The 22872-nt window shown below is 39.0% G+C and overlaps 1 protein-coding gene across 1 annotated transcript in view; it reads left to right on the top strand.

Moving 5' to 3' along the window:
* The window catches only part of NALCN (sodium leak channel, non-selective), a 279073-nt gene that overhangs the window by 104870 nt on the left and 151331 nt on the right, over positions 1 to 22872 (top strand). Inside the window, exons 12-13 of the mRNA XM_081546675.1 lie at positions 12545 to 12712; positions 20356 to 20547. Coding sequence (XP_081402801.1) covers positions 12545 to 12712; positions 20356 to 20547 — 360 coding nt within the window. The remainder of the gene's footprint in view (positions 1 to 12544; positions 12713 to 20355; positions 20548 to 22872) is intronic.

Below are 22872 nucleotides of genomic sequence, written 5' to 3'. Positions count from 1 at the left end.
TTCTTAATGATTTCCAGAGACCTCTGCCTTTTTTATTGTGAAGAATTATGTCTATAACAGATCTTAGAATTCAGGGGTTCTGTATTTATGGAAAAATTGATTGACAGATGACTCTTTAGAAACCCATTCATCATGTAAGTGAGGAATACATATCTAGCTGTGCTACACTTGGAGAAATCCAATATATGAAAAATAAAACTTAAAAAGCAGAAACATCACAATGTGATTATTTTTATTACAAAAGCACTTTTCACATACAAAATCAATTTGCCTCAGAGTCGGGTTCCCTTCCATATCCAGAATTCTCCCAGCACATTTAAAAATGGATTTGGTTAACAAAAAGTCAATCCACCCACACATCAATTTTTCAGAAAAAGAATTGATAGTACACAGCTATTGAATACAAACTTCTATGTGGGTATGCGGAAACTTTTAAGGAGTCACTTATGAATTCCTATCTTGGTGAAGGTGTGTTTCCTGTAAGAAAATATTGTTAGTATTAAACTTTCTGTGAAATAGTCTCTGTGACGTAACATTGCCTAATAACTGTGTCATATATGGAGGTTTGTTGTTGCTGTTGTCCAGTTGCTAAGTCATGCCTGACTCCTTGCTATCCCATGGACTGTAGCCAGCCAGGCTCCTCTGTCCTTGGGATTTCCCAGGCAAGACTACTGTAGTGGGTTGCCATTTCCTTCTCCAGGGGATCTTCCTGGACCAAGGATTGAACCCAATCTCCTGCATTGGCAGGCGGCTTCTTTACCACTGAGCCATTTAGAATTGTGGTGTATGGAGTGTACAGTTAAGCAAGAAATATAGACAGTAAATAGTAACAAGTTTTCATGCTATGGAGAAACAATGACATAGGCTCACAAAGAAATTATGTCCAATCGAACACCTGAAAAATGGATATAATTTTGCTGTAAATCCAGTACAGAAAGTATAGATCATTATTAAAAGCAGGGAGGATAATTGCTTTACAGTGCTGTGTTAGTTTCTGCTGTACAGCAGCATGAACCAGCTATAAGTACACATATATCCCCTCCCTCTAGAGCCTCCCTTCTGCTCCTGCAGCCCACCCCTCTAGGTCATCACAGAGCACAAGCTGAGCTCCCTTGCTATACAGAAGCTTCACACTAGCTATCTATTTTACATTGATAAGTGTATATTTCAATGCTACTCTCTCAATTCATCCCACCCTGCCCTACCCCTGCTGTGTCCACAAGTCCATTTTCCATGTCTGCTTCTCTATTCCTGCCCTGCAAATAGATTCATCAGTACTGTTTTTCTAGATACCATATGTATCAGTTCAGTTCATTCACTTGGTCAGTCGTGTCCGACTCTTTGCAACCCCATAGACTGTACCAGGCCAGGCCTCCCTGTCCATCACCGACTCCCAGAGCTTACTCATATTCATGTCCCTCATGCCATCCAACCGTCTTATCCTCTGTCATCCCCTTCTCCTCCTGCCCTCAATCTTTCCCAGCAACAGGGTCTTTTCCAATGAGTCTGTTCTTTGCATCAGGTGGCCAAAGTGTTAGAGGTTCAGCTTCAGCTTCAGTCCTTCCAATGAATATTCAGGACTGATTTCCTTTAGGATCGACTGGTTTGATCTCCTTGCTGTCCAAGGGATTCTCAAGAGTTTTCTCCAACACCACAGTTCAAAAGCATCAATTCTTAGGCGCTCAACCTTCTTTATGGTCCAACTCTCACATCCATACATGACTACTGGAAAAACCATAGCTTTGACTATACAGACCTTTGTCAGCAAAGTAATGTCTCTGCTTTTTAATATGTTGTCTAGGTTGATCATAACTTTCCTTCCAAGGAGCAAGCGTCTTTTAATTTCATGGCTGCAGTCACCATCTGCAGAGATTTTGGAGCCCAAGAAAATAAAATCTGTCACTTTTTCTATTGTTTTCCCATCTATTTGCCTGAAGTGATGAAACCGGAAGCCATGATCTTTGTTTTTTGAATGTTGAATTTTAAACCAGCTTTTTCACTGTCCTCTTTCACTCTCATCAAGAGGCTCTTTAGTTTCTCTCCACATTCTGCCATAAGGGTGGTGTCATCTGCATATCTGAGGTTATTGATATTTCTCCCAGTAATCTTGATTCCAGCTTGTGCTTCATCCAGCCTAGCATTTCTCATGATGTACTCTGCATATAAGTTAAATAAGCAGGGTGACAATATGCAGCCTTGACGTATTCCTTTTCCTATTTGGAACCAGTCCATTATTCCATGTCCTGTTCTAACTGTTACTTCTTGACCAGCATACAGATTTCTCAGGAGGCAGGTAAGGTGGTCTAGTTTTTCTTTAAGAATTTTCCACAGTTTGTTGTGATCCACAGAGTCAAAGGCTTTGGCATAGTCAATAAAGCAGAAGTAAATATTTTTCTGGAACTCCCTTGCTTTTTCAGTGACCAACGGATATTGGCAATTTGATCTCTGGTTCCTCTGCCTTTTCTAAATACAGCTTGAACTCCATCTGGAAGTCCTCGGTTCATGTGCTGTTGAAGCCTCACTTGGAGAATTTTTAGCATTACTTTGCTAGTGTGAGATGAATGCTATTGTGCAGTAGATTGAACATTCTTTGGCATTGCCTTTCTTTGGGATTGGAATGAACACTGACCTTTTCCAGTCCTGTGGCCACTGCTGAGTTTTCCCAATTTACTGGCAAATTGAGTGCATCAATTTAACAGCATCATCCTTTAGGACTTGAAATAGCTCAGCTGGAATTCCATCACCTTCGCTAGCTTTGTTCATAGTGATGCTTCCTAAGGCCCACTTGACTTCGGACTCCAAGATATCTGACTCTAGGTGAGTGATCACACCATCGTGGTCATCTGGGTCACGAAGATCTTTTTTGTATAGTTTTTCTATGTATTCTTGCCACCTCTTCTTAATATCTTCTGCTTCTGTTAGGTCCATATCATTTCTGTCCTTTATTGTTCCCAACTTTGCATGAAATGTTCCCTTGGTATCTCTAATTTTCTTGAAGAGATCTCTAGTCTTTCCCATTCTATTGTTTTCCTCTATTTCTTTACATCAATCATTGAGGAAGGCTTTCTTATCTCTCCTTGCTATTCTTTGGAACTCTGCATTCAAATGGGTATATCTTTCCTTTTCTCCTTTACCTTTAGCTTCTCTTCTTTTCTCAGCCATTTTAAGGCCTCCTCAGACAACCATTTTGCCTTTTTGCATTTGTTTTTCTTGGGGATGATCTTGATCCCTGCCTCCTATACAATGTCACAAACCTCCATCCATAGTCCTTCAGGCACTCTGTCAACCAAATCTAATCCTTTGAATCTATTTGTCACTTCCACTGTGTAATCGTAAGGCATTTGATTTAGATCATACCTGAATGTTCTAGTGTTTTTCCCTACTTTCTTCAATTTAAGTCTGAATTTTGCAATAAGAAGTTCATGATCTGAGCCACAGTCAGCTCCTGGTCTTGTTTTTGCTGACTGTATAGAGCTTCTCCATCTTTGGCTGCAAAGAATATAATCAATCTGATTTCGGTATTGGCCATCTGGTGATGTCCACATGTAGAATCTTCTCTTGTGTTGTTGGAAGAGGGTGTTTGCTATGACCAGTGCATTCTCTTGGAAAAACTCCGTTAGTCTTTGCCCTCCTTCATTTTGTACTCTGAGGTCAAACTTGCCTGTTATTCTGTTAATATATGATATTTGTTTTTCTCTTTCTGACTTATTTCTGGCTTACTTCACTCTGTTTGACAGACTCTAGGTTTATCCACCTCACTACAAATGACCCAATTTATGATCATGCTATAAGAAATTCCAACAAAATTTCAAATGTTCTATTATTGTAGAGTTCACTGATACTATTTAAGTGTATAGGTAGCATCCAATGGTAGTTGAAAAATCCTTGTTGTTCTTTTTTGTATATAGTACTATTTTAAAAAATAAATTTATTTTTTAATTTATTTTGGCTGCACTAGATTTTCATTCCTCTGTGCAGGCTTCCTTCAGTTGCGGTGAGGGGGGTCTTCCCATTGCAGTAGCTTCTCTTGTTGCAGAGCACAGGCACTAGGCACATGGGCTTCAGTAGTTGCAGCTCAGAAGTTGTGTCACGCTGGCTTAGTTGCCCCAAAGCATGTGGGATCTTCCCAGACCAGGGATTGAACCTGTGTCCTCTGCATTGGTAAATGGATTCTTAACCACTGTGCCACCAAGAAAATCCAGTAATACTATTTTTTAATTTAAAAAATCAACAAGAGAGGTTGTTGTTCAGTCCTTAAGTTGTGTCTGACTCTTTGCAACCCCATGGACCACAGCACGCCAGGCTTCCCTGTCCTTCACCATCTCCCAGAGTTTGCTCAGACTCATGTCTATTGAGTCAGTGATGCCATTCAACCATCTCATCCTCTGTCATCTTCTTCTCCTCCTGACTTCAGTCTGTTCCGGCATCAGACAGGGTCTTTCCCAATGAGTCTGCTCTTTGCATCAGGTGGGATCGCATAGTAAAATATGGCACATGCTATCTTTCTATTAATTGTTGTCCACTTCCCAAACCACTGAAAGTAAATTTGATTTTCATCAACAACATAGTAGAGATTTAGTTCACTTAAAAAAAAGATAAGTATCACTTTATTTTTGAACTACTGAAACATTCAGAATTTGTTCCACATCTCTTAATTGATGAGGTGTATCTGAGTTTTCCAAAGCATGCTTGATCTTTATTCCAATCACATTATCTCTTTTCTTTGTATCAGAAACTTCTACACAAGTCAAAGTGGTGAGTTTCAAATGAGTGTGCATAAGTCATTTTAATCACACTTAATGTTTTTATAAAACATTCTCTTTTAAAAAAAATTGATGAAGATGGTTTGGGCTTAAACCAACAGTCAACAGACTTTTTTCTTGAAGAGCCAGACAGAAAACATTTGACTTTTCAGACCATGTGTCCTCTGCTTCAGCTACTCAACTCTGCTACTGTTATGCAGGAGGGAATGTGGCCTCAGAGTGGTTGTGTGCCAGCAAAACTTTATTTACGAAAATAAGCAATGCGCTTGATCTTGGTTTAAGCTGTAGAAACATCATCTAAGCCACCAGGGAAGCCTCTAGAGACACAGACCATGTCAACTAACATCCCTTTGTGTTGAATTCAAATATAGTAAGACTAACAACATAATAGCTACCATTATTTTTTTAGAAGTTGCATTATGTTGCCAAGTGCTTTAAAGGAATTCATTATCTCTGTTAATCCTCAAAATGGCTATAATAACAGCAATTCAAGTTTATGGACTATAATGATACAGTATTTAAGGAAATAGCATTATGTAATATTTTATAAAGTTTATTTTTAAAATAGATCACCAGAGGCCATGAGCTTTCAGAGAAATAATTTCTTGAGTTGCCACATATTCCAGAATAAATTATTTTGAAAATCCAAAATAAATCATTAAGAGTCAACTTGCAGTCTAGAAAACAGTCTTTACGCATAAATTAAGTTGCTTAGCTTCTGTTGAAAGGCTGGGGCCTTGTCTAGTTACTTTGGTTTAGTTAACCTAAATTTAGAATTAGTTGAGAAACAGGGAAAACTTTTCTTTGTTTTTGAGGCTCTGCATAAACATAACAATGTAAAGATTTACTTTCTTTTGGAAGTTTTCATTTTGCATTTTGATCCAAAATAATCCATTGTCATTACTATTATACATAAAGTCACATTACTCCACACTAATATAATGAACATAATTATATCTTACAATGTATAAATGTATTTGTATTTATTAACTTTATTAAAACACTTTAATAATATATAATTTATATTTATTAAATTTTATTAATTTTTATTAATAAACAATAAAACTTGAACAGTACTTAAACAATGCTTTTGCCTGGTGGCTCAGATGGTAGGGAATCTGTCTGCAATGCAGGAGACCCAAGTTCAATCCCTGAGTCAGGAAGATCCCCTGGAGAATGAAATGGCAACCAACTCCAGTATTCTTGCCTGGAGAATTCCAGGGACAGAGGAGCCTGATGAGCTACAGTTGATGGGATCTCAAAGAGTTGGACACAGTTGAGTGACTAACACTTTTACTTTTCATTATATAAAAATATGTAAATATATCTGTATATCCACCAGACTGTACATTTAACAGAAGTTTATCAGCACAGCCTTATGCACAGATTAAAAATTTTAACAGATTCCCTCTTTTAAAAAACTTGTAAATTGATGAGTGCAAGAGAGAACAATGAAGTTCTAAGAGCATGCCCCTGCTTAATTTCTGGTCAAGGGACAGGTTTACATCATTTAGGACTCCAGGGTGTCTCTTTGGTTTCCTGTTTTTCTCTGATTGCTCTATTTTGAAGCAGAAGGCCTTTCATCAACATGGACTCATTTTGCCATCTTACAGAAAGTTATCTTTTCTAGCAAAGTGGTTTCTATCTTCCTCTGAAGACATTTGGCTTTAAGATATTTGTTAAAATGAAATTACGTGAAAGAGCCATTTATTTTAGTTCCAACAGAATCTGACATCCGTGTTTTAGCTCATTAATCACAAGAAATGACTGAATTATGAAAATAACTCATCTTATTCTACCAGCAGTCTTTCATATTATCAATGGGTTTAATTTCATCTTCTGGGGAACTTTAATTAAATAAGTTTCTTTTGACTATAGCTTCTTCATGTGTTCCTAAAGGATTTGAGCAGTATCTTGTTAGGCGAAAAATAATACAGTAATGATATTTTTGACTATTCAATGATCCATCTCCAAAGTCTGCTCTTTAACTGCCTAGAGAATTGAAGGTACACCATATACTAAGAGTGGGTGATTTACCGACACCTCAGAAATGATGTGGGTCATCATTTATTAGAGCGTTATTTAACTTGAATTTCATTTAGGATAATAGAGGTACCTGAACTGTGTTTCTTGTGAGTTTTATGCTAGAGTCTTCTTTTGTGAAAAATGTGCATTCATTTTATAATGAATGTCCATCATGTTTCTGTGAAATTTTGAAATAGAGTTTGCAACACAAATCTTGGATAATATATTTCAAATATTTTTGCACATAGGGACAGTATCTCTGCTCTTTTATCTTCTCGGACCTCTGTATCACAATCAGCTCATTTATAATTTGTCACTGATCAATGTTAATACATTATTCAAGGAATTAAAAGGGCAGAACAGTTTCCATTGTTCCATTTATATTAAGCATGTCATTTTCCATTCAGTTATTTTTCTCCTGAGCTTCAGAAATTTGGCCATCAACTTGTTGTCTTCCCTGCTAGCCTCACAAATCCAATTACAAGTTCTTTTGGAAAACAGGCATTTTAAACTAATTTCCTGTATTTTTCGTTCTAAAAAAGAAATCTTTTCACAAGTTATGTGCTGTCATCGTAAGAACAAATGTAATAATGTTTCTTAGAACAGTAACTCCTGTCATTTTTATTTGTTTAATTAAATTTATTTCATTTTATTTCATTTTAATTAAATTTGCATTCCCTTATTGATAATTTCCTTGAGGACAAGAGGGCTTGTTATAGTAGCTATTAGATAGCATATTTATTATTATAAGATGAAAATTTGGAAAATAAATAATAAAATGTGGTATTTAAAAAACTCATAAAACCTGCGTTCCTGAAAATATTAGTTAAACTCTGCTATGGTGACATCAAACCTGATTTATCTGTATAGCATAAATTCTCAAGGAGGGGTGAAAAAACCCTAAAGGGAGAAAAACTGTTCTTGGAGGGGCAAAAAAATCCTACTCTTTCCATATATAAAGCAGAGGTATCTATGTTTATATTTGTAACATATATATGCTAATAAAAATTCCATGTAATATAGGATTAGAAACAAAATATCTAAAAAAGGCTCAGGGGGTGGTTAAAAAAAGATTGCAAATCTCTGATTTAGGAAAAATTGTAAGAAGAAAGAAATACTTTGGTGTTTTCATGTATTGTTTTCAAGTTTCTTCAAGTAACGTGACAACAGTGTTTAGGAAAAGTTTTAGTATCCTCTCACAAATCTTGCCTTCCTTCTTAAAAAGACAAGTTTCAACTTTAAGCACCCACTGATGGTATAATGTCCTCTGAGGCTTGGAGACAGGGAAAGGTCCTACTGTGACCTTCTCAGGGTGGGGCCTGCCGAGTTAGGGGCCAAGGTCATGGATGCTCCCAGACTAGGAGTAATAAAGGGGAGACTCCCAAAGGTTGCAATGCTGACTGCTAAGGATTTGCAGAGGACCTGGAGGTTGTCATACTGAGTGAAGTGAGTCAGAGAAAGACAAATGTCATATGATATCACTTATACATAGAATCTAAAACATGGTACAAATGAGCATATTTGCAAAACAGAAATAGAATCACAGATGTAGAAAACAGATTTATGGTTGCCAAGGGGGAAGTGAGGGAGGGATAAATTGGGAGATTGGGAACTTCCCTGGAGGTCCAGTGGTTAAGACTGCACACTTCCACTGCAGAGGGTGTGGGTTCGACCCTTGGTCGCAGAACTGAGATCCCATGTGCTGCATGGCATGGCACTCACACAAAAAAAACTGGGAGATTGAGATTGACATATGCACACTACTATATATAAAATAGATAACTAATAAGGGCCTACTGTATAGCACAAGGAACTGTATTCAATACTCTAATGACCTATATGCGACAAGAATCTAAAAAGAATGGATATATGTATATGTAAAACTAACTCCCTTTGCTGTATACCTGAAACTAACACGACATTGTAAATCAACTATACTCCAATAAATTAAAAAAAAAAAAAAAATTGCAGTAAACCTCTAAATTGGCCAAATGCTTAGATGATGCTTTGGGGGAGCACTTCCATGTAACTGGATTCTGCAGATAACTTGCCAGCCTCCTTCCTTCCTTTTGTATGTCCAGCACTATGACTGGTAAGTTCCATGCTGTCCAGCAACTGTCAATGTTGAGTTCATTGACTCAGGCTGGAGCCATCCATTGAAAGGAGCTTACTAAAATTACTTCCTCACTGCTTCTGCCCTGATTGTTCCAAACTGTTATCTTCTGCTGAATTGAAATCCTGTGCTAAACCCTCTAACCAACACTGACAACTTAATTTTCCTAAATCCCTTCTGTAATTCCTGACATAGTTCTCGCCTTTGCCAGAATAACCCATAATAACAAGTAAGTTTGATATATTTTTATGTATAATACTGTTGCATGAAATTTTAGGACTTTGGGACTAATACTATTTCTTGGAGAATGGGATGTTGGCTTGTAACAATTCACAGACAATGTTAACAATGTTCATATTAGCATGTGAATGTTAACATTCACAGACAATGTAACCAAGGCATTTGCTCCCAGGAGAATGGGAATAAGGAATTCTAGTAGGAAAATCAGCAGGAATATGGGTGTTTATACATAATCACATAATAATTTGCTAAATCATTTTTAGTGGCTTTGAAAAGCACATGGTTTTCCCACCAGGCGAATAATAATGCACAGGGATCCAACTGCATATTTATTATAAATTATGATCATTTAAACAGATTGTTCCATCTGTCTTTTGATAGCAAATGCAAAGTTAGTAAAGTGATTAATTGTATTTATATGTAATTAGGCAATCTATTCAAATGTATTTCTGGCATTTATTGGTAGTTCCCTAATTTAAAAAAGAAAAAAGAAAAGGCCACTTTGATATGAATTACGTTCCTTCCCTTAGAATGAAAGTCTGAAAATACAGATGAGGGAGAGGTGGACTCTGGGTACTGGCCGCTGCTCCCTCTGTTAATACAGCTGCTGTGCCAGGCTGCCAGGAAGCCTTCAGAGGGACCCATGGAGTTTCAGTTTCTCCAAGACTCTGCCAAGATGCCTGGGGGAGGGGACAGCTGCTGGACTTCCTCCTTGTGCTGCGGGGCCCTGGCTGAGAAGCCAGGGCTGGAGATTAATTGCCTCTTGTTGGGACTTGTGGCCAGGATCTGGGTCCTCTGGCCGCCTGAGGCCGACCCTGCAGAGCAACTGTGGTCCTGGGAGACCCAGAAGAATCCTGTTAATCTCTGAGATCCAGGCAAGGAATCTCCGGGAAGCTGAATTACTCCTAGGAATGGATTCCACCCTCCTGGGATGGAATCCTGACGCAAAGCAGCTTCTTCCTTCTTGTTGTTGTCATTCAGACACTAAGTTGTGTCCAATTCTGCAACCCCATGGACTGCAGTCTGCCAGGCTTCTCTGTCCTTCACCATCTCCCAGAGTTTGCTCAAGTTCATGTCCATTGAGTAGGTGATGTTATCCAACCATCTCATCCTTTGCAGCCCGCTTCTCCTTTTGCCTTCCCCCCGCTGCCCAGCCAAGGAGCCGTAGGGTTTTAAGTCATTTATCACACACACAAAACAAATCTCACTTACCACTGCTTGAGAGCATTAAAGACAAATAAACAAAACATATAGCGGTGAGCAAGCAAAGAAAAATATTCTCACACAAAGGGACTCAGAAACTGAAGATGGAGCTAGAAATCCAAGATGAATATGTACAGAAATTTCCCAGTCAAGTAGAAAGGATGGGCCAGAGAAGAGGGTTTCCGCCTGCCCAGTGTCTCAAAGATAGTTAATTAAGGCAAAAAACAGACCTTCTGAACATTGACTAACATTTTGCAAAAAATGAGCTGAAAAGGGCATGGTCATTGATGGGAGCTAATTATATGAGAGAACAAGTGGGCAAAAATAAAGAAATGCTAGAAATACTGAGGGAAAATCTAGAGTCTAACCACTCTGATGGGAATAATAGGAGTCCCTGAAGGACAAAGGGAACAGAAGAGTAATAATAAACGAGAGAAGAAAATGTTCCTAAACTGAGGCGTTTCTGTCCCACTCTTTGCACCCCCATGGACTGTAGCCCGCCAGGCTCCTCTGTCCATGAGATTCTCCAGGCAAGAATACTGGAGTGGGTGCCATTTCCTTCTCCAGGGGATCTTCCCAACCCAGGGGTCGAATCCAGGTCTCCTGCATCTTCTACATTGACAGGCGTGTTCTTTACCACTGGCTCCACCTGGGGAGGATCCTTGATAGGAAAGCAATAATTACAATTTAAGAAGCTAGAATTGGAACTTCCCTGGCAGTCCAGTGGTTAAGACTGCAAGCTTCCACTGCAGAGGGCACAAGTTCAATCTCTGGTTGTGGAACTAAGATCATGTAAGCCATGCAGTGTGGAAAAAGAAACAAAAAAACTTTGGTGGATGATCTCAGAAAAAGCAAAATTTAAGAAGAAGTGTGGTATCACTAGGAGTGGGGGGTGATAATTGGATACTATGCAGTTGGTAGGTTGGTAAGGGTGTGAGGGAAGAGTGAGTGAGCCCTTTTGTGCAGGACAGGAGTTTACAATTATTTAATTTGGATGCAATAATAAAAAGGTATAGGTTAATATGTGACAGTTGAGCATTAAGCTGGGAGATTAGAAAAATAGAGTCTAAATAAACAAGGAAGAAAAAAGACATTAACAACGATTTACCCAAGCCAGAAAAGACAAGAAAATGTTAAAAGGTAAATACAAATGACACACAATAAACTAAAAACATAAGACCAGGTATAACTGGCACGCTAAATATGAGAAAGCTAAATTTTCCTATCAAAAATCATAGAAAATATGCCCTTACAGGAGAAATGGTTGTTTACAGACTGGGGCAAAGAAGATTCAAGATTTTTTTTTTTAGATCGTAGAAAATATGATCATGTTTAAACACAAAATAAATAGCCTATTGATTCTAGGAAACACATAGAATGTGGTCCCCAGCAGCGGCTGAAAATCATCTATGAAATGATTAATAGTGACACCTAAAATATTAAAACATTTAAAATGCTTAGCAGAACATACAAAAATTAGAGGAATAGTCTCAAGGTCAAAAAATTGGTTTGACATGAATGCAGAACTCCCAGTGGGCACCAGAGCCAGTAGCTGCCCTGAGGGTGTTTGCATGTTCTTATCACCTAGAACTAAGGGCTGTATCCTGACAGAAGGCGGGGCTATGTAGCATCAGGGCACATGAGGTCTTTACCTCTGTGAGAGAAGGAAAATGTCCCTCCCTCAAAAGGAAATCATGAGGAAAACTTCAGTCATGATCCTGACTCCAGAAGAATAGAAAAAGAGTACACTTTACTGGAAATCAGTCAGCACATGCCTGCCCACACGGAATTGAAATTCAAGGTCACTTTACTTTCAGGTCTGGGAAATGTCCACCGAGAAGTTGATTTAAAGGGGCATCAAATTTTTAAGATACCTCATGTCGCCTGGTCAACCAGTTCTTCCTGGAAAAAAAAAGTATTCTAAATACGGGTCTTGAAAATTTAGAGGAAATTAATGAAATAATACCTCTCAGAAACAGTTAATACTTTTACATGTTTCTCTGATCACTGAAGATACATTTGGTCTGTGTTGTTCTAGTTGGTGTGTTTTAAAACCATCTTTTTAATAAAATTTCATTCTAGATTTTTATATATCTTCTCATTTTTTATGATAGTGGTGAAAATTCATGCACTAACAAACATATGACATATTTTGAAATAAATTGCAGGTTGGTTTTAATTTCACTCTTTATTTCTCTAGGTGGCTTTTACGGTACTTTTTGATTTGGAAGCACTTCTGAAGATATGGTGTTTGGGATTCACTGGATATATTAGCTCATCTCTCCACAAATTCGAGCTGCTACTCGTAATTGGAACCACTCTTCATGTATATCCAGACCTTTATCATTCTCAATTCACATACTTTCAGGTAATACACATAATGACTGTTTTTCTTTAGAACTGTTTTCTTTCCAGAGAACATACATGCATTCTAACAACTAGATATTGTAACAGCCTTAGTAACTACAAACTTGAGATGGGCTCAGTGACATCTTAAATACCAAAATAAGAACATTCATAAATTGTAGGGACTTCCTTGGTGGTCCAGAGATTAACCACTCTGATCTTCCAATATAGGGGACGCTGGTTTGATTCCTGGTCAGGGAACTAAGATCTCACGTGTGCTGGTATAGCCAAAAATAAATGAAGTAAATCAAATATGATGGACTTCCCTAGCAGTCTACTTCCACTGCAGGGAGCACAGGTTCAATCCCTGGTCAGGAAACTAAGATCCTACCTGTCTCATGCCATGGCAAAAAAAAATACTGTTTATAAACTCCTAAAAATTCATAGTAATAAATGGAGATGTTTTTCATACAGTTCATTAAAAGTTAGCACAGTGCAATAGACATACATATTTTATATTCACATGGGTATTATAATCTGAGCATGCATATTAAATTTTGAAATTGATATATGACTTTATATATGACTTTAATTCCAAGAATAGATCTCCCTTCTTAATAAGCCTAAATTTGTTTGTTCAACAGTACTGAAACAATAAGAAATAAAACTTACCTTTACAGAGTATAGTCATACTTTATTATTTTAAAATGCCTATAAATTTCTTTGTGATGATTAAATTATAATATCTGTAATTTTTACTTTATAATAACTGGTTATCTATTGTTTTAAGTGCATTATATTGAATCACATTACTTCATAACTGTTCAGTAAACAAAAGTGAGTATTAATGTTATGTTCTTTGTTGAACAATAGCCATGTGCTGAGTGATATTTTAAATACTTGATCAAAATATATGTATATGGGATATCCTAATTTAAAAAATCTCAAATATAGTCATTTTCTGAGTCGAAATTTGGTCATTTATATAATTTATTGTGTAAATGTCAGAAGTTGCATTGTTTTCTTAATAGATGTTTTAAAGAGTTGGAGAATTAAATGGCAGTAGAATTTTTAAAGAAACTATGCAGAGAAAGAAGATTCTAATTTCTTAGATGAAAGAAAATATATTCCAACTTCACTGACGAACTTATTTATTGGTGATACCGAAGCTGTCATATTCAGAGCAATATTAACTTCAACTGCCAGATTGCAACCTCAAACTGAATACTTCTGATACCTAGAAGAAAGGACATGAAAATACAATTCACAAAAATGAAAAACACACCCCACAAACACACGTAAAAAGCTGAGTCTCCAGTAATCACAGCCAAGCATATTGAACTCACAGAGGGCATCATGGTTCAAGCTTTCAGTACTGTCAACATCTTTGAACAAAAATCCCTTGTCACTTGTTGGGTTATATCCTCAGGCTTGGTTATCATAAGTGAGACGGCTGGGGCAGGAGACATACATGTTTAAAACTCTTGATACAAAATATACTTTCCAAGCATGTGTCATTATATGCTCTTGGGCACTGCTGTCTAGATTCACAGAATCAACATGCACATTTAGTACCTAATGTTAGAGAATCATTGTACATAATTGCAGAAAATATGCCTCATAGTCAAAGCTACAACATATCTTTTTTATAAACCTATTAAATTTACCAAATTAAGAAAGACATTGATGCCTCTTTCAGCAAGGATACCATATAAAATATATTCAGGACTTTAAAATTGTTAGCATTTCTCTCAGATAATTTTTCATTGAAAAGTTACAAATAGGTCAAAGTTTTGCAGACAAAGATATTTAGTCTAGGATTATTGATGGGAGAAAAAATGGGCACTGTTTAAGTGATAAGTGTGAGGAATAGCTTGCTAAGTCATATGGAAATTTGACCATAAAAATGATTATGATGAATACTGGTAAAGAACCCATCTTCCAATGCAGGAGACATAAGAGACGTGGGTTTGATCCCTCGGTCAGGAAGATCCCTTGGAAAAGAGCATGGCAACCCACTCCAGTATTCTTGCCTGGAGAATCCCATGGACAGAGGAGCCTGGTGGGCTACAGTCCATGGGGTCACAAAGAGTCAGACACAACTGAAGTGACTGAGCTCACATAGTAACTTAAAGATATGGTTGTTTTATTTACATATAAAACAGCATAAAAGTATATAACAGCTATAGCTACAAATCCAGCCTATAAATAACATATGTAGTTTATATATGTTTATAGAATACCTATGAAATGAAAAAATGGCTGGAAAGAAATAGCCCAAATTACTACAAATTGTCAATAGTCAGCATCTCTAGGTTCTTTTCTTCTAGTCTGTTTTACACAAAATACCTAAAATCGGTATGCACGGCTCTAATCATTGTATACAGATATAGACATGTAGCTATAGATGTGGTCACATAACGCCTGGTCAGTGAAGTTTGCATTTTTATTTTCTGGCCATGCCATGCAGCTTGTGGGATCTTAGTTCCCCAACTAGGGATTGAACCCAGGCCTGCAACAGTGAGTGTGCAGAGTCCTAACCAGTGGACCGCCAGGAACTTCCCAAAGTTAGCAATGTTAATGCCTATATGATTTGTAAGAGTTTAATTTTTTGTTAGTAGTTGAGTGATTTTCATTTATATGTCTGTATCCATGGCCAAGTTTATATTTTTCTAATGAGATCATTAGACACTGCTTCATTTATTTTGTGCCTAAGAGATAAGTCTCTCAAGAAGCTTAGATGTCTCAGGATTTTTGCAGATTCACAGATGGGGAACCCACTGTCCTGAACAGATTGGCTCTTTATGGGCTGACTTTGATCTCCCTGGTTGGTCCTCATGCTTGTTTCTCACCTCACTTGTTCTTCCTTCATCATGTTGGCAGCAGTTCTTCCCGGAGTGGATGTCACATTTTTCATATTTAAATGAAGTCAACATTTGAGTACAAAATGTCTCCCTTTTTATCCGTCATCTCTGAGAGTTGATATTCAGTTGAGTTGCTCAGTCGTGTCTGACTCTTTATGACCGCATGGACTGCAGCACGCCAGGCCTCCCTGTCCTTCACCAACTCCCAGAGCTTACTCAAACTCATGTCCATCAAGTCAGTGATGCCATCCAACCATCTCTTCCTTTGTCGTCCCCTTCTCCTCCTGCCTTCAATATTTGAGTACAAAACATCTCCCTTATATCAGTTATCTCTGAGAGTTGGTATCACCCATCTATTTATCCAGATGGTATTTCTGAAGCACCTCCTATGTGCCAGACACAGTTCCAGACCCTGAGGGAGAGAGATGAACACGACAGAGAAGATCCCCAGCTTAGGAAGCTTGCATTCTAGACGGCAAGGATTTCACATACAAGTACACAAAAGGAATAGGAGTGCTGGAAATATGATTCAGAAGGAGCAAGCAGGGTGAAAAGGAGAAGCTGGGGGGTGAGGGTTCTGTTTTGGCTAAGTTTGTCCAGGGAAGCCCTCTTTGAAGAGGGGACATTTGGGCAGAGAAAGAGCGAATCTTGAGAAGGTCTGTGGGGGACGCATTCCAAGTAGAGAGAACCATGACACCTGTTTTGAGGGGAACACATGCTTGATGGAGTGAACAGAGGCAGCATTGTCCCACTGAAAGTCACAGAATCTCTACAGAATGGTGAAGAATCTGCCTGCAGTGCAGGAGACTCACATTCGATCCCTGGGTCAGGAAGATCCCCTGGAGAAGCAAATGGCTACTGACTCCAGTGTTCTTGCCTGGAGAATTCCATGGACAGAGGAGCCTGGTGGGCTGTAGCTCATGGGTCGCAAAGAGTCAGACATGACTGAGCAACTAACACTTTCACTTTCATTTCTGGTTCTAACGTAGCAGGGTGAGGACACTGGCTGGTAGTTATTGTGCACCTACTGTGTGCAGACACCCTGCCGAGTGCGTGGTTTCACTTGTTTCTTGGTAGATAGAGAATATACGTGTAAACTGCTGTCCCTAGAGATTGAGTAACTCACCAAAGACCACATAACCAGCAAGTGGTGGAAACTCATTCCCAAGAAGTTTAATCTCATAGTTCACATTCTTCTATTTTAAAGACTTTTTTTTTTTTTTGATGTGGATCATTTGTAAAGTCATTATTGAATTGGTTACTATATTGTTTCTGTTTTATGGCTGTGGGGCTCATGGGCTATTTGCTCCCTGACCAAGGATCAAACCCACATTGGAAGGTGAAATTTTAACCGCTGGGCCATCAGGGAGGTCCTCCCAGTAGTTCACGTTCTTAACCGCACAGTTTTTACAATTGCATTCAGTCATGTCCGACTCTGTGCAACCCCGTGGGCTGTAGCCGGCCAGGCTCCTGCATCGGCAGGCAGATTCTTTGCCACCTGGGAAGCCCAATTTTTACAGTATCTCACTATTAATCAGCAGAGTGACTTTTAGTGACAGACGTAGAAACGTGACCAAGAAAATATGCTTTAAAAACAACCACAAAATGCCCTACCATGCTTGTCTTTGAATGTCTGGTGTACTTTATTCGTATCCGTAGGAGCACAGAATCCAAAGGCTTTATTGGGTAGACAGAGTGCAAAGCACACTTATCCTCAAATAAATGAAAGGCATAATTAGAGTCACCAATGAGGATTCTGCCTTGCTACCGTGCAGGCTTACCCCCTTTGAAAATGCTGATCAAATCATCAGTGTGGGAATTGTGTGAAGTTCTATTTCTTCCAGCTAGTGAAATAGTAATTTATCAAGATCGCACAGATGCACATAGGCTGTTTTCATTAGAATTTGGGACAGGATTCAGAATTGCTTAGGCAGTCTTTTAAATATGATTTTAATACAAGTGGAGAAAACACAGGGTACTGTGAGTGATAGATCAGTTAAATTGTTCCTGTGAACTTTCCTGGACTCAGCTGTTTAATGATTAGATAATGAATCATTTATGTCTGAGAATAAATAAAGCTGATAAATAATGTAAAATCTTTTCAGGTTATTATTCTGGATGTTAATATGAGTATCACTGTTTTAATAGTTCTTATGATAAAGCTGTTTGTTATTTGCAAAGATGACCCAAGTGTAATACGCTCTGGTTTGAAAGTCCATGTTAAAAATTATAGTGGGAAAAAAATGGTAGCTTAAACATGCCTGTGGTATAAATGTTTAATTTGAACAATATTATTTCTCACATAAATTTTCTTCTTTATGTGTGTATGTGTATGTAGGGTGTTCAGTCGCTCAGTCAGGTCTGACTCTTTGCAACCCCACAGACTGTAGCCCACCAGGCTCCTCTGTCCATGGGATTTCCCAGGCAAGAATAGTGGAGTGGGTTGCCATTGCCTTCTCCAGGGGATATTCCCGACCTAGGGATCGAACCCACTTCTCCTGTGTCTCCTGCACTGGCAGGAGTTAGATTCTTTACCACTGAGCCACCTGGGAAGTATTTTAAATGAACATGAATGAAATCTACATTTTGTCAACTTCTTTAAACATTTGTCCATTAGTTGATTAGACACGCAGCTACAATGTTCTGCAGACAACAGGAATAAGATTCACTATCAGTATGTGTGAGGGTAAGTCGCTTCAGTTGTGTTTGACTCTTCGATATCCTACGGACTAAAGCCTGCCAGCAGTTCCTGTTAATTCAGAATCTGGTGGTAGGAGATAAATGTGACTTCAGAGATGGCAAATTCAGAGGTTAATATGGTATCTCTGGGACTCGGTCCATTTCTCCATTCACCTTTCTTCTGTGTTGGTATAATGCTTAAGCTGTCTTTCTCCATGTGGTGGCAAAGAAGGCTCCTAGAAGCTCTTGACTTATGTGGCTCTTATAGTAATTCCAGTTGGGGATTAAAGATAGGATACTTCTTCTAGGCCCCACAGAAGTTCTGATGACTGAGGTCATTGTGAATACTCTGGCCAGGCCTGGATCGGGTCAGGGAGTCCCTTCTGGGCCTCACAGATTAAGAGCAGAGTAGGAATGATTTGCCAAAGGAAAATCAGGAGGATTAGCAAGCTAGGGTTGCTGGAAAAAATCCAAACTCATGTTTTTATTTGTGTAAAAATTTTAATATAAGCTTTTAAAGCATTTCCTTTTCCTTACTGTATTCTGTTTTCTCCTGAGAAGCCTTCAAAGATACCTTAAGCTTTTATTGATATTGAACCATCTTGAACTACTGTTCCAATTATCATCTTTCATTTATGCCAAGACCACAATTTTCCTGTTTTAACATCTTTAAACTGGAATCTGGCTTCCCTGGTGACTCAGACGGTAAAGATTCTGCCTGTAACACATGAGACCCCAGTAGGGAAGATCACCTGGAGAAGGAAATGGCAACCCAATCCAGTATTCATGCCTGGAGAATTCCATGGACAGAAGAGCCTGGCAGGCTGCTACAGTCCATGGGGTCTCAAAGAGTCAGACTTGACTGAATGACTAACACTTTCAAACAGGGATCTGCCTTATAATCAGTGATGTGTTACACTTTAGTTGGCAGCATTTTCAATTTCTTAACAGTACATAAAAAAAAAATCAACGGCATCTTAGACTTGCTGAAAAATGTTACTTTTCTGTACTTTATGCTTCAACTTTTAATTATATTCTACTTTATGTTTTTAATCTTATAGATATGCCCTTAAGAGCTGTGCCTTTGTATTATATTAACACTCAGTGTAATAATAGTAATAGCCATTGAATCTTATTTGTCCAACACAGTGTTTGGCACATAATAGTATTTTTTAAGTGAATGAGAAAATTACCTATGTGTGGGAGTTTTTGCATACATTATGCAAAACATGTAAACGTGTGTGTTTAGATAACCAGCTAAGCACAAGGTTCTAAAAAGTTCTAAAAAAATTATGAAGTTCTAAAAATACAGGGCTTGGATAAGATTGATGTATGTTTCTCTCCAGTTGGTGAGTGAGTGAAAGTCATTCAGTTGTGTCCTTCTCTTTGTGACCCCATGGACTGAACCCCACCCCACCCCCCCACCGACTCTTCTGTCCACGGAATTCTCCAGGCAAGAATAATGGAGTATGCTGCCATTTCCATTTCTGAACAAAACTATAAAGTGTAAAAATTACTTCCTTTCACATTCCATAGGTCTGAACCTAGTCCACCAGCCACACTTGTAAGTGTGGCTGGAAAATGCAGCATATAACCCTGGGTAGCTAATTGCTGGGCTAAAATTCAGAGAGTTCTATTAATTAAAGGAAGGATAAAATGGGTCTTAGGGTAACAGTCTAGCCATGAATAAAGACTTCCTGATGGAAGGATTTTTAAAATTGCTTTATGAATGTACAATAATCCCTAGGAAGGGCTGTTTTATGACAGTGAATATAGCTAGTATTGAACTAATGTTTTCTTTGATATTTGAACATTAGGAAAAAATGTCAGTTTTATTTCAACAATAGTGTTAATTAAAGCCACTCTGAATTATCACAGCATATGTTAAAACAGTGAGTTGTCACCATTTTCCTGCCTTCATTCCTTTGAGATTTGTTGAGTTCTTGTTGTACAGCAGGCACTGAACTAGGCTAATATCTTAGCTATTAAAGTGTTTCATCATTAACTACTCAGATGGAAAATGTGATTTTATAGAGTGCTATAAAAGATGAGATTTTAGTCTGGACTTAGTTAAGATTCAGTGTAAACAGTCGAGTGTGTGTATTTTTCTCTCCCACAACAGGTTCTTCGGGTAGTTCGGCTTATTAAAATCTCACCTGCATTAGAGGACTTTGTGTACAAGATCTTCGGTCCTGGAAAGAAGCTTGGGAGTTTGGTTGTGTTTACTGCCAGCCTCTTGATTGTTATGTCGGCAATTAGTCTGCAGATGTTCTGCTTTGTCGAAGAGCTGGATAGATTCACAACATTTCCGAGGGTAAGAACAAAAAATGCAGTCAGTGTAATTCAGTTATTCTTATTTTAGTAATAATGCTTACCGTCAGAGTCATTTCACTTTAGCAGTGGTTTAAAAAATACTGACTTTTTTATAACTTGGAGTAATTCGATTTTAATATTCACAGTGGTCTCTTCTTCAGAATACAGGTGTCTGAGCACATTTTCAGCATTGTCAAATTATGTGTCAATTCTAAAATTCTGGAAACAACCTAATAGAATGAGATGCAGAAACCAATAAAGATGGAAGATGGGGTTCTTAGTATCTATAAATGAAAATATAGCAGAATTTTTAAATTATTAATTTTAAAATGTTTGAAGTTTGCTTTTGTGTGTTTGTGAGAGGTAACATTTTAAATCTGTTTTACAGTTCACGTATATTTTTATGTCAGGCATAATCTAGAAGAGAATTTTGATTTCCAATATATAAATTTCATAAACTCTCCAGATTTGAAGTGTCTTTAAAAGATCATCTAGTTCATATCTCTGTGTTCTCATTAGGATTCACTTAGGTTAAAAAGAAAGTTAAAAACCAATCAATCCATAAAAAAAACTAATCAGTCCCTAATCAGAAGGACCCTGAAATTTAACTCCATGAGGATTTAGAAATATGAAGAAAATATAATGACCAAGACAAAGTTTATCACCGTAAACTGAAATAGTAAGGTCTGTTATATGAGAAGAATCGTCTTGGGGTAGGAACAACAAATAATACCTCCAAAACAAAAAAAGCTTTAAGGGTAAAGTTATCTGTAACATAATGGATAGAGTCATATAGCCTGGGTTTTGTTTTTTTTTTAATCTTAACAGATGGACTAATAACTCTGGGTTATTGTTGTGTTTTTTTTTTTTTTTAATCTTATGCTAACTGTGTTACTCATCGCCAAGCATCTATTGAGTGTCTATCAAGAATCAGGCAGTCTTGGTGATCCTGAGATATAAATGAAATTCAATTCCTAGTCTTCAGAAATTCCAGTTGAGGGGCAGGTAATCACTAAGCAAATATCAAGCATGACGGGCCTTGATAAAGGCAAACACTGGGAACCCAGAGGGAAGGTGCACAACCAGGGGTGGAAAAATCCAGAAAGACTCTCTGGAGCAGGAGGTTAGTGAAGAAGAGCAGGATGAAGCCAGATGAAGTGCAGAGAACAATGTTCCTTCCGGGTCGTGTGCTGAAGGTCTGAAGTGAGCCGTGTCTTGTTCCAGAACTTAAAGGAGAAAGAGTAGTCAATGGCAAGGGGAGGACATAAAGCCAAGGAACTTTTAAGTGGATGAAAGCATGATCGTGATTAAACGTTGCTAAGAGAGTGCAAGGAGAGGGCAGTTAAGATGCGCGAGGTCAGGAGAAGGATGGCAGGAGGTTTCCAGAGGCGGCTGCAGGGCCCTGGCGCGGGGATTGCCTGTAGGCAGGTGTTGAGCTGACAGGGGCCGAGGCGGTCTTGTAGGACAGCGAGCCAAGCCCAAAGTCACGGCGCGCCTTGATTCACCTACCGCCCCAGTGCAGGCAGCAGGTAGGAGCGGTCGTGGCTGCCCGGGCCCCCTTCTGCCCACTGGGCAGGGCAGGGTGAGGGGCTGGTGGACCGGCCCTGGTGTGGAGCGGAGGGAGGGGCCTGTGCATTGCCTGGGAGTCCTGAGCAAAGCTCCTGCCTTCTTATGGACCAGGGAGTGGGGGTGAGGGTAGGGGCATGCCTAGAGGAAAGGCGGGGAGTGAAGATGTGCTGAGTCAACGTGGCGAAATGTGCTCAACGCCGCCATGAGAAGCCCCTCCGAGTAGAGGCATGTGGGCCAGGAAGGCAGCGACCTGAGCAGGCAGCCTGGGGGCCTGTCTCGTTCCCTGAAAATCCCTCCAGAGACTGCGGTGCAGGGCTGGGCCTGAGACCGAGGGGAAGGGCAGCTTCCCTCCCCAGGGACCTTCCAGGCAAAGCCTGGTTGTTGCCCAGGGTCGGGTCGCTTAGGATTGGCCTGGAACCAGACTCCCCTACAGGAAGGCCTGCTCTTCCTCCAGGGATAGAGGGATGCAAGCAAAGACGACAGTCTCGTCACCAAGGCCAGCTTGTCCTAGGCTGCCCCCTCGCTGCCCCCTCATTGGGTAAATACAAAGAGCAGACCGCCATCTTTGTTATCTGTCTTCACCATCCATCCCTCAGGCCAGTTGAATTCAGCTCTCACTAAGGGTCAGCCGTTGTTAAAGCCCTGCCTGGGTGAGGGGGTACTTAGTGGAAACAGCCTGTATTTATTTATTGCACAGACCTATCTTAATTTCATAATTTATCTTCACTTTTCACCCTTTCCCCTCATTTCACGCAAC

Source organism: Giraffa tippelskirchi, chromosome 12 (genome assembly GCF_054371585.1).
Source record: "Giraffa tippelskirchi isolate mGirTip1 chromosome 12, T2T-mGirTip1v1.2.pri, whole genome shotgun sequence".
Lineage (NCBI taxonomy): Eukaryota > Metazoa > Chordata > Mammalia > Artiodactyla > Giraffidae > Giraffa > Giraffa tippelskirchi.
This window is presented reverse-complemented; position numbering and strand designations above follow the sequence as displayed.